At 41.7% G+C, this 13,213-nt stretch overlaps 1 protein-coding gene across 3 annotated transcripts in view; it reads left to right on the top strand.

Annotated features, from left to right (window-relative positions):
* Positions 1-12,991, top strand: part of GLT8D2 (glycosyltransferase 8 domain containing 2) — a 41,985-nt gene extending 28,994 nt beyond the window's left edge. For all 3 annotated transcript variants that reach the window (XM_086401069.1, XM_086401070.1, XM_086401071.1), the window contains exons 5-10: positions 2,990-3,107; positions 4,551-4,635; positions 5,223-5,335; positions 7,905-8,071; positions 9,074-9,186; positions 12,562-12,991. In XM_086401069.1, coding sequence (XP_086257195.1) covers positions 2,990-3,107; positions 4,551-4,635; positions 5,223-5,335; positions 7,905-8,071; positions 9,074-9,186; positions 12,562-12,734 — 769 coding nt within the window. In that variant the 3' untranslated portion in view covers positions 12,735-12,991. The remainder of the gene's footprint in view (positions 1-2,989; positions 3,108-4,550; positions 4,636-5,222; positions 5,336-7,904; positions 8,072-9,073; positions 9,187-12,561) is intronic.
* The last annotated feature ends 222 nt before the right edge of the window (positions 12,992-13,213 follow it).

Raw genomic sequence — 13,213 nt, 5'->3', positions numbered from 1 at the left:
TTTTTTTTAACAGCACCACAGGAGGTACTAAGATATAAAACACAATTGCTCTTTATCTAAACGGTCCTTGGTTGCTGTGGGTTTTTCTGTCTCATTTCTGATTCTTCTTATCATTTATTATTTCAGATTGTTCACTTCAGTTCAGTTCAGTTCAGTCACTCAGTCATGTCCAACTCTTTGCGACCCCATGAATTGCAGCACCCCAGGCCTCCCTGTCCATCACCAACTCCCAGAGTTCACTCAAACTCATGTCCATCAAGTCGGTGAAGCCATCCAGCCATCTCATTCTCTGTTGTCCCCTTCTCCTCCTGCCCCCAATCCCTCCCAGCATCAGAGTCTTTTCCAATGAGTCAACTCTTCACATGAGGTGGCCAAAGTATTGGAGTTTCAGCTTTAGCATCCTTCCTTCCAAAGAAATCCCAGGGCTGATCTCCTTCAGAATGGACTGGTTGGATCTCCTTGCAGTCCAAGGGACTCTCAAGAGTCTTCTCCAACACCACAGTTCAAAAGCGTCAATTCTTCGGCACTCAGCTTTCTTCACAGTCCAACTTTCACATCCATGCATGACCACTGGAAAAACCATAGCCTTGACTAGATGGACCTTTGTTGGCAAAGTAATGTCTCTGCTTTTCAATATGCTATCTAGGTTGGTCATAACTTTTCCTCCAAGGAGTAAGAGTCTTTTAATTTCATGGCTGCAATCACCATCTGCAGTGATTTTGGAGCCCCCCCAAAAAATAAAGTCTGACACTGTTTCCACTGTTTTCCCATCTATTTCCCATGAAGTGATGGCACATTGTTAACAGCTCTTTAATTATCTGTGGGTATGAAAACCAGGCTTCCCAGGTGGCTCAGAGGGTATAGAATCACTTGCAATGCAGGAGAGATTCGACTGAAACGCTGCAATGCAGTAGGTTTGATCCCTGAGTCAGGAAGATCCCCTGGAGGAGGACATGGCAACCCATTCCAGTATTCTTGCTTGGAGAATCCCATGGATGGAGGAGCCTGGCAGGCTACAATCCATGGGGTCATTAAGAGTTGGACATGACTGAAGTGACTGAGCACAAGCATGCACACGTGAAAACCAGATAACCAAACCCCAAACCAGATCACCAAATTCTTCTTATCACTTACTGTTGCAGATTGTTCACTTAGCCTGTTGTTAACAGCTCTTTAATTATCTGTGGGTGTGAATACCAGATAACCAAACCAGAAGGATGGCATGTGTAATAGGAGTGAGGGTTTGTACTTGAACCAGAGGAAGGCGGTAACTACAGGGCTTCATGACGTTTAAGCAGGGGCTGTTTCTCAGCTCTTGGTTGTCATCTCCACCACCCCATTTTAAAATGTTTGGAAAATTCTTTTTTTTGCCATATAACACACAACAGAGAATTGTATAAACCCCACGTACAGCTTAATGATCATCTTTGTGGGATCCTTTGGTAAACACGCCCCTATAACACCAATGCTTGGCATGGCCATTCTGATGGTGTTCAGGGATATTGAATTGTGGTTTTAATTTGAGGTTCCTTGATTTCTAATAAGGTTGAGCCCTTTTTTCCCACATGTTTCCTTACCATTTCGATGTACTTGTTCAAATGTCTGGTCTATTTTTCTGTTGGTTGTCTCTTTTTTTCTTGTTTATATGATTTTTTCCTCCCTAGCTTTATTGAGATATATTTGATATTTAACATTGTATAAATGACTGATTTTTATGTTTCAAAATTTTCAGGTCTAAATTTTGTTTGGAAGAGTGAATCCTTCTGTCGATTTTTAAAAAGAATTTTATTTATTTATTTAGTTGTGGCCTTCATTGCTTTGTGTGGACTTTTCTCTAGTTGCGGGGAGTGGAAAAGACTCTTTGTTGCGGTGCATGGGCTTCTCATTGCAGTGTCTTCTCTTATTGTGGAACATGGGCTCAGGTCGCACAGGCTTCAGTAGCTGCGGCACATGGGCTCAGTAGTTGCAGTTCCCTGGCTCTAGAGCACTGGCTCTGTAGTTGTGGCACACGGGCTTAGATGCTCTTCGGCATGTGGGATCTTCCTGGACCAGGGATCAAACCTGTGTCTCCTGCCTTGGCAGGTGGATTCTTTTACCACCGAGCCACTAGGGAAACCCCTCTTGTTGATTTTTAATCAGCAAAAATGTTACCATGTGTGGTTTTAAAATGTGTGGCCCACATGAAAAATAAAATTGGAAATTTAATTTTGAAATCATTTCTATGAAGAATCGTGTTACAAATTGGATAAACGCTAGGCAGAATTTCTGTAAGACGGAGCACACATAAGCGGAGAGGGTGGAGAAGAGGAGATGAAGGTGGGGAGGAAAGACAGATGAGTGAAAGATAAAGGTAAATTTAGGTCATCCTTGGAGTCCAAACAGCAGAGTAAACACGATCCAGTCAAAGGATGCCCTGCCTCCTTACAGGGCTCTTACCCCATGGCAAAGAGAACACCAACAACTACAGATGCTGCTTTATAAGAAAGGAGGAACACTGGGACTTCCCTGGTGGTCCAGTGGCTAAGAATTGGCCTTCCAATGCAGAGGACGTGGGTTTGATCCCTGGCTGGGGAACTAAAATCCCACATGCTGTTGAGCAACCAAACCTGCGTGCTGCAACCAAGACCCAAGGCAGTCTAAATAAATAAATAGTTTTTTGTTTTGTTTTTTAAAAGAAGGAACGCTTATTGTTCTTCCAGTTTCCTGCAGAGATATTATAAGGCTCTGGGGAGATATTTGGTTATTACTATTTTGCTTCATTTCCTTTGCAAAAGGAGTTATGTGAATGAAAAAAAAAAAAAAGATTCAAAACTGAACCAGATGGGGGAAAAAATCAGAAGGATTTATAGACTAGAATTGGCTAAGGCTACACACGCTGCATTTTTAATTTTCTAAGGAGGCAAGACATTGACTCCAAGGCAATAGGTGTGTTGAGGCAAGGTCGGAGGTGTGCGCTAGATGTTGTTCTTTGTTTTTGTTATCTCTTTAGGAAATGGATCGAACATTCTAAACTGAGAGAAATAAACTTTAAAATTGTGGAATTCAACCCTGTGGTCCTTAAAGGAAAGATCAGACCGGACTCCTCAAGGCCTGAGCTGCTCCAGCCTGTGAGTAGGGATTACACATGTAGGATATGGTTCTTGGTGAGATGCTTATTCAGGGTAGAGGGCCAGCCACTGGGGTGCACATGAAATGTTTCTGAAGCCTCGCAGTGTTAGATCTCCACCAAACTCTGCTTTGACCATTTATAAAGCATCTGTTGCAGAAAGGATGTAAGATGGTTTACATAATGAAGCTACATTATGAAGTTTACATAATGAAGCTATGAAAGAAGAAATGAAGCATAAGAAAATGTAGCATCCTTTTATATGTGTAAATATACCTAAGGGGTGGTTGGGGTGCCAAGTAGTGAGACCAGAAAAATATATTCCCCACCCATTGCCAGTGGTGTGTACTGTGACTGGACATTACATTTAGCTCAGAGTATCCTAGCAACTAAGGGAAAACTGTAACAAGATTGGGTATTTACTTCACAGTATTGACTAATATTTTCAGGCAACACCAACTTTTCCCCTGGCACTAGCAATCTTAAAGTGTTTCACTGCAAGAGTTCTTACAAGAAGGACACTTTCCTGAATAAAAAGTGGTGTTTTGATGGCAGGTTTACAGAAAATTCAGCTTCCTTCTATGTATGATTATTCTTTAAATACATCCTTGAAAATTTACTAAATTCTAAGTCTTCTAATGATACGATCTTTTCCAAATTCCAGATATTTATTATCAAGAGTGCTCACTGAGTTCGCATTTTGCATTATACATTATTATAGCTTCCCACATGATGCTAGTGGTAAAGAATCTGCTTGCCAGTGCAGGAGATGCAAGAGTCCTGAGTTCGATCCCTGGGTCAGGAAGATCCCCTGGAGGAAGAAATGGCAACCCACTCCAGTATTCTTGACTGGAGAATCCTATGGACAGAGGAGCCTGGCAGGCTATGGTCCACAGAGTTGCAAAGAGTTGGACACAACTAAGCAACTGAGCACAGTACATTAAAATATTAAGACACCCATCCTCAGCCCATGCATCTCTGGCTTTTCTCTGGTTCAAGGAGCTAAGACATTGAGCCTGTGTGTGTGATGTGATGATGTGAGGGATGATGCGTGTGTGTGTGTGTGTGTGTTTAAGGCTGTTTCAGTTGACCAGTGTCAAATTACTGAGTATAGAGAAAGGCTGGCAATTTGTGGCCAGAAAGGTTAATATACTCTGTGACTTCCACTGTAGCAGTTCACAGTGATGAAAATAGTGACAGTCTCAGCAGTGGGGGCGGAGGTTGGATCTAGAAGAACCTCTGATGGGTGCTGATTTCAGTCCCAGGGCCCCAAGTAAACTGGGCACTAGGAAGCTCAGGCAGGCCTCTCTGCAGTCTCTGTTTTATTCTGCTCCAAACCTAGAGCTGAGCCATGGTCACGGTCAAAGCTGACCCATGAGCACCCCTATTATACACTGGAACTTCTGTCTCTTCCTCACCATTACTTCTTTTCTTGTTTTAACAGCTGAACTTTGTTCGATTTTATCTCCCTCTGCTTATCCACCAACACGAGAAAGTCATCTATTTGGATGATGATGTAATCGTCCAAGGTATACTCGCCGATGCCAAGAATACTCAGAAAAGGAGCAGCTGATAAGTAGAATGCCCATCTCTGTTCAATTTTGAAATATCTAGTGGCTCAGTGATTTTCATGGCTCATTAAATTTGGTGGTATTATAAAAAATCAGAGAATATTTTGAAAACAAAGGTTGATATTCACTTTCTGGGACAATCGACTTTCTGAGAGCCACTCCCTGTCAAAGTCTGTAATAGGTACCCTGCAACCCTGAAACACAGAGGGATAAAGCCTCACTGATGATGTTACTAGAAGCAAGCTAAACTGTAGTGTTAAATGCTGTCTTCTCTCTTTCCCACATGCGAAATAAGATGAGCATTGGTCAAGTGCCTACAAAGCCACAGAAATAAAGAAATCTGACCAATGCAGATCGGAGCTCATTATTAAGTGGCTTTTCATATGATATGAGCTATTCTTTTCAAGCAAAATGCCAAACCACTTGAAACCACAGATTACATACTTTTCCTCCACAGTAAAATCGGGGATTGTTTATGCTCTAAGCTCTATCTAGTCCTGGAATGAGTGCTATACTATTGTAACTCCTGGTGTTTGTTAATTCAGGGGACATACAAGAGCTGTATGATACCACCTTGGCCCTGGGCCACGCAGCAGCTTTCTCCGACGACTGCGATCTGCCCTCCTCCCAGGACATACACAGACTCGTGGGGCTGCAGGTGGGCACCCGTCTTGGGAATCCTACTTTCACTCCTTCTCCTCCTAGCATCTCAGAGCAAGTGTCATTGTTACCTTTGAGAAGCCGGCCAGTCGGGCAGGACTGATGGGCAGCACACAGCCAGGAGTCTGGGTTGCCCATTCACATCCCAGTTCTGCTCCCAGTGACTCTGGGTCAAGTTACTTAACTTCTGCAAGTCCTTTCCTTATCTGGAACATGGCAACCATAGCACCTACTTGGTCGTGTTTGTGGGTTGTGATGAAATAACATGATGTCAAAGTGTCCACTAAATGCTCCAGAAATGATGGTTGTTACTTAAGTCACTTGTAACCACACTCTATGGCAGAGACTGGTGTTTTCTCTAAAAGATACTCACTGAAACTTTGGTTCTGTTTTCAGAGTTTTGACTGTCTCTCCCCCCATCCCCTTTCAGTAGAGGAAAAATATTGACTTTGTTCCAAGGTAAAGAGTTCCTTACCCTTGTAGAAATGAAGGAAGTCAAACCCAGACGTAACACTGAAATCAAAAGAATGGCTTTAAAATACAAGATGCTATTATAAATTGAATGCTGTTCTTCAAAAAAAAAAAAAAAATCCAGGAAATAATGACATATGTGTGACATTAAAGTGTGACACATTTTAAGGGCTAGACCCTGGGCCCAGACCTGCCTGTCAAAATCTTGGCTCCATCACTCAGTAGTTTTGTGACCTTGGGCAAGTTACTTAACCAGTCGTTTTCTCCCTCATTTGTCAAAAGTGGTAATAATAGAACTTGCTGGTAGGGTTATTGGGAGAGTTAACTTAGTTAATACATGTAAGTTATTGCATGCACCTAATGAGCTAGTGTGTGAAGTTCTTAGAACGGTGTCTGCACGTAGGAAAGTGCTCAGATAGTTCCATTATGTCCAGGTCTTTTGAGCATCCTGTGAGGCAGATTATGGCAGCCTCTGTGGGTGAAATAGTGTGTTTTGCCTCATGTTACTTTCACTCAACAACCAGTTATGGAGTGCTTGCTATGTGCCTGACACTGATTTAGGTGCTAGTAACACGGAGAAGGCAATGGCAACCCACTCCAGTACTCTTGCCTGGAAAATCCCATGGACGGAGGAGCCTGGTAGGCTGCAGTCCATGGGGTCGCGAAGAGTCAGACACGACTGAGAGACTTCACTTTCACTTTTCATTTTCATGCATTGGAGAAGGAAATGGCAATCCACTCCAGTGTTCTTGCCTGGAGAATCCCAGGGACGGGGGAGCCTGGTGGGCTGCCGTCTATGGGGTCGCACAGAGTCGGACACGACTGAAGTGACTTGGCAGCAACACAGTAACAAAACTAAAATTTGTGCCTTTGTGTAGCTTCCATTCTAGTGGGAAGAGATGGTCAGCAAACAAGTAAAATATTGAACAGAGAATAAGTAAGAGGAGGTGGGGTTGAAATTTAAGCTGGGTGATCAGGGAAGTCTTTGTGGAGACGGTGTTTCTGAGCCTACACCTGAAAGACTTGAGGCAACTATCTTCACAGATATTTAGGGGAAGCCATTCCAGGAGAGGTAACAGCAAATGTGCAAGCAGGGGAGTATTTGGTATATTAAAGGAACAAGGAGGTCAGGGTGGCAGAGGGGTCACATGGGAGGGTAATAGAAGATGGAGAGGTAATGGGGACAAGGGCAGATGGTGGAAGGCATGGCAGGCATTTTAGGGAGTTTGGGATCTACTCTGAATGAGAGGGGAAGCCACTGGATGGGCTTTGAGCAGAGGAGTAACACTGAGACAGAGCAGGTTGAGAAAGGTGGAAGCAGGACACAGGTTGGGAGGATCTGGCAGAAATCCAGTGAGTGGTAATGATGGTCTGGACCAGGAAGGTAGGAGAGACGGTAAGAAGTGGTTGGCTTCTGGGGAATCCCCTGGCAGTGCAGTGGTTAGGACTCCTTGCTCTCACTGCTAAGGGCCCGGCTTTGATCCCTGGTGAGGGAACTAAGATCCCACAAGCCACATGGCAATATCCCACAAGCCATATGGTGCGGCCAAAAAAAAGAAAAAAGTTGTTGGCTTCTGAATATATTTTGGAAGATGGGACCACAGGGTTGCTGAGATCTATATGGAAAGTGAGTGAGGAGGAGGAGTCTAGGATGACCTTGTGACCCTAAGTTTTCTAACTGGAAGGATGGAGCGGCCACCAAGGTAGGGCAGGTTGTAGCAGAGCAGGTTTGGGATAGGACTGGGATCAGTTTGGGGCTCTAAGGAGACCTGCCTTACTAAGCAACCAGACAGACGAATTGAATTGGCAGATATAGTGGAGCTGGAAACCCAGAGAGGTCCCGGATGTCTGCCTGGAGAGATTTAGAGCCAGATGACGCTGTTGAGGGAGTTTGTGCTGGAGAGATGAGCAGATGCCAGTAGGGGCACCCAGCTTTTAGAGGTTGGGGAACCAAGAGAAAACTGGGAAAGCACTGGAGGAAGTGGCCAGTGCCCAGGAGGAAGCCCAGGTACTGCCTAATGGTTTCAAGAAAGTGGTTATTTTCCAGAAACAAAAGATTCCTTGGTCAAAAGCATGTGTATCCTTTTCCTTTATAGAACACATATATGGGCTATCTGGACTACCGGAAGAAGACGATAAAAGACCTTGGCATCAGCCCCAGCACTTGCTCTTTCAATCCTGGTGTGATTGTTGCCAACATGACAGAATGGAAGCACCAGCGGATCACCAAACAGTTGGAGAAATGGATGCAAAAAAATGTGGAGTATGTGTGGGCCTCTATTATTTTTTCCATGCTTAGGAACAACATTATTCCATTAATTTTCTATGCATAGCTCAGGGGTTAGAAATCTGAGGTTAGGTTTTCTTACAGAGGCACTGTTGAGAAAAAAAGGGATCAGTGGATGAAAAAGCTATTCTCAAGTGATATGTCAGAGGCAGTGAGATCCTGTGCAATCCCTTATTAATATAAACATTTTCTAATGTTGTTAAATAATGTGATTTTAAATCTTCTCCCAGAATGCCAGTGAACCTTTTCAACCACAAATCATTTATCTTAGTAGAGCTTCTCCTTACACAGATTTAAGAATTATTTTATAAAGTCGACTTTTTAAAGGTTGAATTTATTAAATCATTTTTCATTATCGAAATTTTAAGAGATAATAAAAATAACACAACCGCTGTTATCATGGCAGTGTATATCCTGTCCATCTTTTAAATCTGGATACTTTTAATATTATCATAACCTTGAATTTGTGAGTAAAGTCATTCTAAATAATGTAGGATCAGAAGTTGGGATCTTCAATGTTTGCTATAAAAAAGCCTGAGAAGTAAAATGGCAAAATACTGACATTCTGTGAATCAAGGTAAAGCATATAGGAGTTCATGGTATTCTTACAATTTTGGGTAGGTTTAACAACTTTCAAAATAAAAAGTTGGAGAAAAATCAAAGCCCATAGGCTTATTATACAGTGAGGGATTGTCTTGTGCATGCTGAGTTGTTAAGTCATGTCTGACTCTTTGCAACCCCAGTGATCTGTAGCCCACCAGGTTGCTCTGTCCATGAGATTTCCCAGGGAAGAATACTGGAGTGGGTTGTCCTTTCCTTCTCCAAGGGATCTTCCTGACCCAGGGGTTGAACTCATGTCTCCTTTTTGGCAGGCGGATTCTTTACCACTGTGCCAAACCTTTTAAACTAATTAGATTCTACTTCATCTGAGTCTGTGGGACTCCAGGCCAACTGTTGCTTTTCTATTCTGTTTCTTAGGGAAAATCTCTACAGCAGCTCGCTGGGAGGAGGGGTAGCCACCTCCCCAATGCTGATTGTGTTTCATGGGAAATACTCCACCATCAACCCCCTATGGCACATAAGGCACCTGGGTAAGTATTTTAGAACACCAGGTACATTTTATAGATGCGGTGAGGATCAAGGTGAGGCGAGTGTGACATTATACCAGCTTCCTCAATTCAAATCCTCCAGGTGACCTGAGATCTCACCTGGGACACATTATTTAACCTTCACTGCTCAGATTCTGCAACTGCAGCTGATAAAAAATGACCTGAGAGATGTTTCTAGGAAAAGCGCTTCAGGAAAAGCAACTGGAATCATGCTTAGCATATAGTATGTGCTCAATAAACACGAACTTTTGTTGAGATACAATGTTCACTGGCAGAACTTTTCCACATACCTTTATTGCTCTCTTGCAGTAACCTATAGTGGACAGAACCAAATGAATTAGCATAATAGTTGATGAATTTAGATAGCTGGCAATTTATCTTTTTTTTGGCTGTGCTGGGTGTTTGTTGCAGGGCACGGGCGTTCTCTAGTTGTGGCGTGTGGGCCTCTCATTTGCATGGCTTACCTTGTTCCAGAGCATGAACTCTAGAGCACGGGCTCAGTAATTGCAGTTAGTGGGTTTAGTTATTACCATGAGGCATGTGGGATCGTAGTTTCCTGACCAGGGATCAAACCTGTGACCCTTGCATTGCCAGGCAGATTCTTAACCACTGGACCACAAGGCAAGTTCTGTAATTTATCTTTTAGGAAAAAACTGCTTGCTGACTGTATACTATGTGAGTCCCTCAAGTCTTTTATTCACTCTTCACTACAGGAGCACAGGCTCTGGGGTATGGACTGGAATCCCAACTTTGCTATTATCTAAGACCTTAGGGAAGTTACTCAAGCCCTCTGTGCCTTAGTTTCTTCATGTGTAAATGGAAGCTAATGTAACCTTATTAAGTTTTTACAAGGATTAAATTACCTAGTATGTGTAAACTGCTTAGAACAGAGCCTGACACAGAAGACATTCACATTCTTTCAAATGTATGGCCGCACCCATTTGCCAAACCCACTGGGCCAGACCTGTTTAGAAATTAAGAAAGGTTCTGAAATTTTAAAAGGTAATGTGCATATACTTACATTATGCAATACACTGAAGGGGTTCTAGATGTTGCTGCCAAAAAAGTTATTAAAAAGCCTTTCGCTTTCAAACATTAGAGGATTGATTAGTTTAGAATTGGAGACAATGGATTGTGGGCACACACTGCCAAGCCCTGGGCTAGGCTCTGGGGGTTGATGTGAACATCACTTCTCTCAGAACAATCCTGCAAGATGGCGTGTCTCCTACTGTCCCTTGTAAAAGGGAGGTCACACAGAACTGTGGAAACTGCATGGCTGTCTCCTCTTTATGATGCTACATAAATAGTTCCTGTCTCCTCACTAGTATCACCCCTGATTTTCCTGAACATCTGTATGCATAGAAGAGTGATATGGGGACATTGAGGACACTAATATTTCATTTGATTTGCTTTATAATGCTGGGCTCACTGTTAGGTCAAGTGGTGATGAGTGTGGAGAAAATCCCATCAAAGTAGAATAGCTATAAAATATGTGTAGGAACAGTGATGTGGAGCTTAGACTGGGTTAGAGAAGTTAATGATCTTGGAAAAGAGACTCAGAATTACATTTTACAAACTACCTAATTTACTGACAAGCAGGAAGGGACAGAACCTTCTAAGGGAGAGGAGTCATCTTTTCTTATAGAACAGAGCCTGCATCTGTGCTGAAGGTTTTGGAATTGGGGGTGGTCTGCAAAGTAAAGCTACACAGAAATCATTTGAAAAATGATTTCATTTTAGAATGTTTTAGAGCAGTAAGCAGTATTAACATTAATGGCTATTAAGTTTGGGTCTAAACAGTTAAGGCTTAAGGTTTTACAAATTTATGAAACTTAGTGAAAAGCAAAGCTGCAAGTCCCTACAGAGTCCTTCGGTTGTGGGGCTGAGACTTGGTCTTCTGCTTCCTGGAGATGACCCCATGTGAAGTCTCCACTCTCCAAATGAGCATTTCCTGTGTAGATTCTGCTACATGATAATTATTCCAATGATGCTACTATAGCCCGAACACCTAGCTCCTCTTCTGCAACTTCCTACACAACTATGTTTATGAATAACAGAAGAAAGGTTTAGGGTTTTTCCCCCCTTACATCATACGTTAAAGCTATAATATTCTAGCTATTCATCCTCTCTTGCCTCAATGGACTTTTAGTTGTTTGAAAATATCACATTCTCTTTCATAGAAAGAAAATGTAACACAACAGAGGATATTTTTTAAAAATTTACATTCACAAGATCTTACTATACTTCTGGAAGATACACTCAAAATATCCTGCCACAATAACAATATCAGGGTTATGCATAGTCTCTAAGCAGTTACTTATGAAGGGAAGAATATTCAAATAGAGACAGTTGTTTGATAAAAGCAGATCTTATTCTCAGGCACATTTTATAGGATAAAAATGAGACTGCTTAAAAGAAAATGCTGCCATATTAATGACAGAAATGCAGAGAAAGAACTCCTGTGAACTCTGGGCAGGAGGGAAATGATGTAAATTCTTTGGGGGATAATTTGACACCCCCTCATCAAAATTTAAAAGACACAGACCCTTCAATCTAACAATTCCATCTACAAGATTTTATCCTACAGATACATCTGTATAGACATGCATAGAAGGCTGTTTACTGTAGCAATCTTTGTAACAACTTAGCAATCTTTGTAACAACTTTTGCCTGTGAAGGGACACAGCCTAAATGTCCTCCATAAGGAACTCAGTAAATAATCATATCCATTCTATGCAATTATTAAAAATGATTCAGTGACTTCACATGTGCTGCTGTGGAAAGTTTTCCAAGATAGTAATTTTCAACACGCAAGGTACAGTCCTATGGAAATCTAATAACAATGTATGAGATAGAAAATTTTAAATATATTTGTATAGGATATATACACATAGAAATCTATTAAATTATTAATGACATCATTCAAGATGCTATTTTTTCTGTACTTGATAAAATATTCTCAGAGAAATGTTAATATGTCTCACTATGATTATGTATTTTTTTCTTTTCCCTTATATTTCTTCTGATTTTTGCTTTATGTATCTTTGTTGTTAGGTGTCTAATGGTTTATGAAGTCTATTTTCTTTGTGAATTGTACCTTTTATCATAAAAATATTCATCTTTGAAAAAAAAGGCAAGGTACAAAAATACACACACAGGTATACAGGTAGAACATTACTGGAAGAATTTCACGAGAAACTCTTAACAGTTGTTTCTTTGAAAATCAGGGTTGGGGTAAATTCTTCATTGTATACCCATCAATTTATCCCATTTTTTTTTTTTAACAATGAACTTGTCTTCAATTTTTAATATAAAATTTTACTTTTCTAACGAATCTATTATTGTCCCCTAATCAAGGCTGGAATCCAGATACCAGATATTCAGAGCATTTTCTGCAGGAGGCAAAACTACTCCACTGGAATGGAAGACATAAACCGTGGGACTTCCCGAGTGTCCACAATGACTTATGGGAGAGCTGGTTTGTTCCTGACCCGGCAGGGATATTTAAACTCCACCACCCCAACAGCTGATATAACTTGACATTTAAAATATTTCCTGTACAAATATGTGGAACTGTCCATTTGTAGCCTATTATACCATTGTTCTTTGTGAACAGAACCTGATACAAATGATCCACAAAAACAAAAAACCCTACTGTGTACAAATAGTACCTTGAACCCTATAGGTATTGATTTAGTTCTTTAAATATGTGACAATTATAGAAGATTATGTGAGTGAAATATATTATTGCAAAGAAATAAACCCAGCTGCTGCTGCTGCTAAGTCACTTCAGTCGTGTCCGACTCTGTGCGACCCCAGAGATGGCAGCCCACCAGGCTCCCCCCGCCCTGGAACTCTCCAGGCAAGAACACTGGAGTGGGTTGCCATTTCCTTCTCCAATGCAGGAAAGTGAAAAGTGAAAGGGAAGTCGCTCAGTTGTGTCTGACCCTCAGCAACCCCATGGACTGCAGCCTACCAGGCTCCTCCGTCCATGGGATTTTCCAGGCAA

The sequence above is a fragment of the Bos grunniens genome, chromosome 5 (assembly GCF_055505025.1).
Source record: "Bos grunniens cultivar Pamir isolate PY7600 chromosome 5, Bosgru_T2T1.0, whole genome shotgun sequence".
NCBI classification, from domain to species: Eukaryota; Metazoa; Chordata; class Mammalia; order Artiodactyla; family Bovidae; genus Bos; species Bos grunniens.
This window is presented reverse-complemented; position numbering and strand designations above follow the sequence as displayed.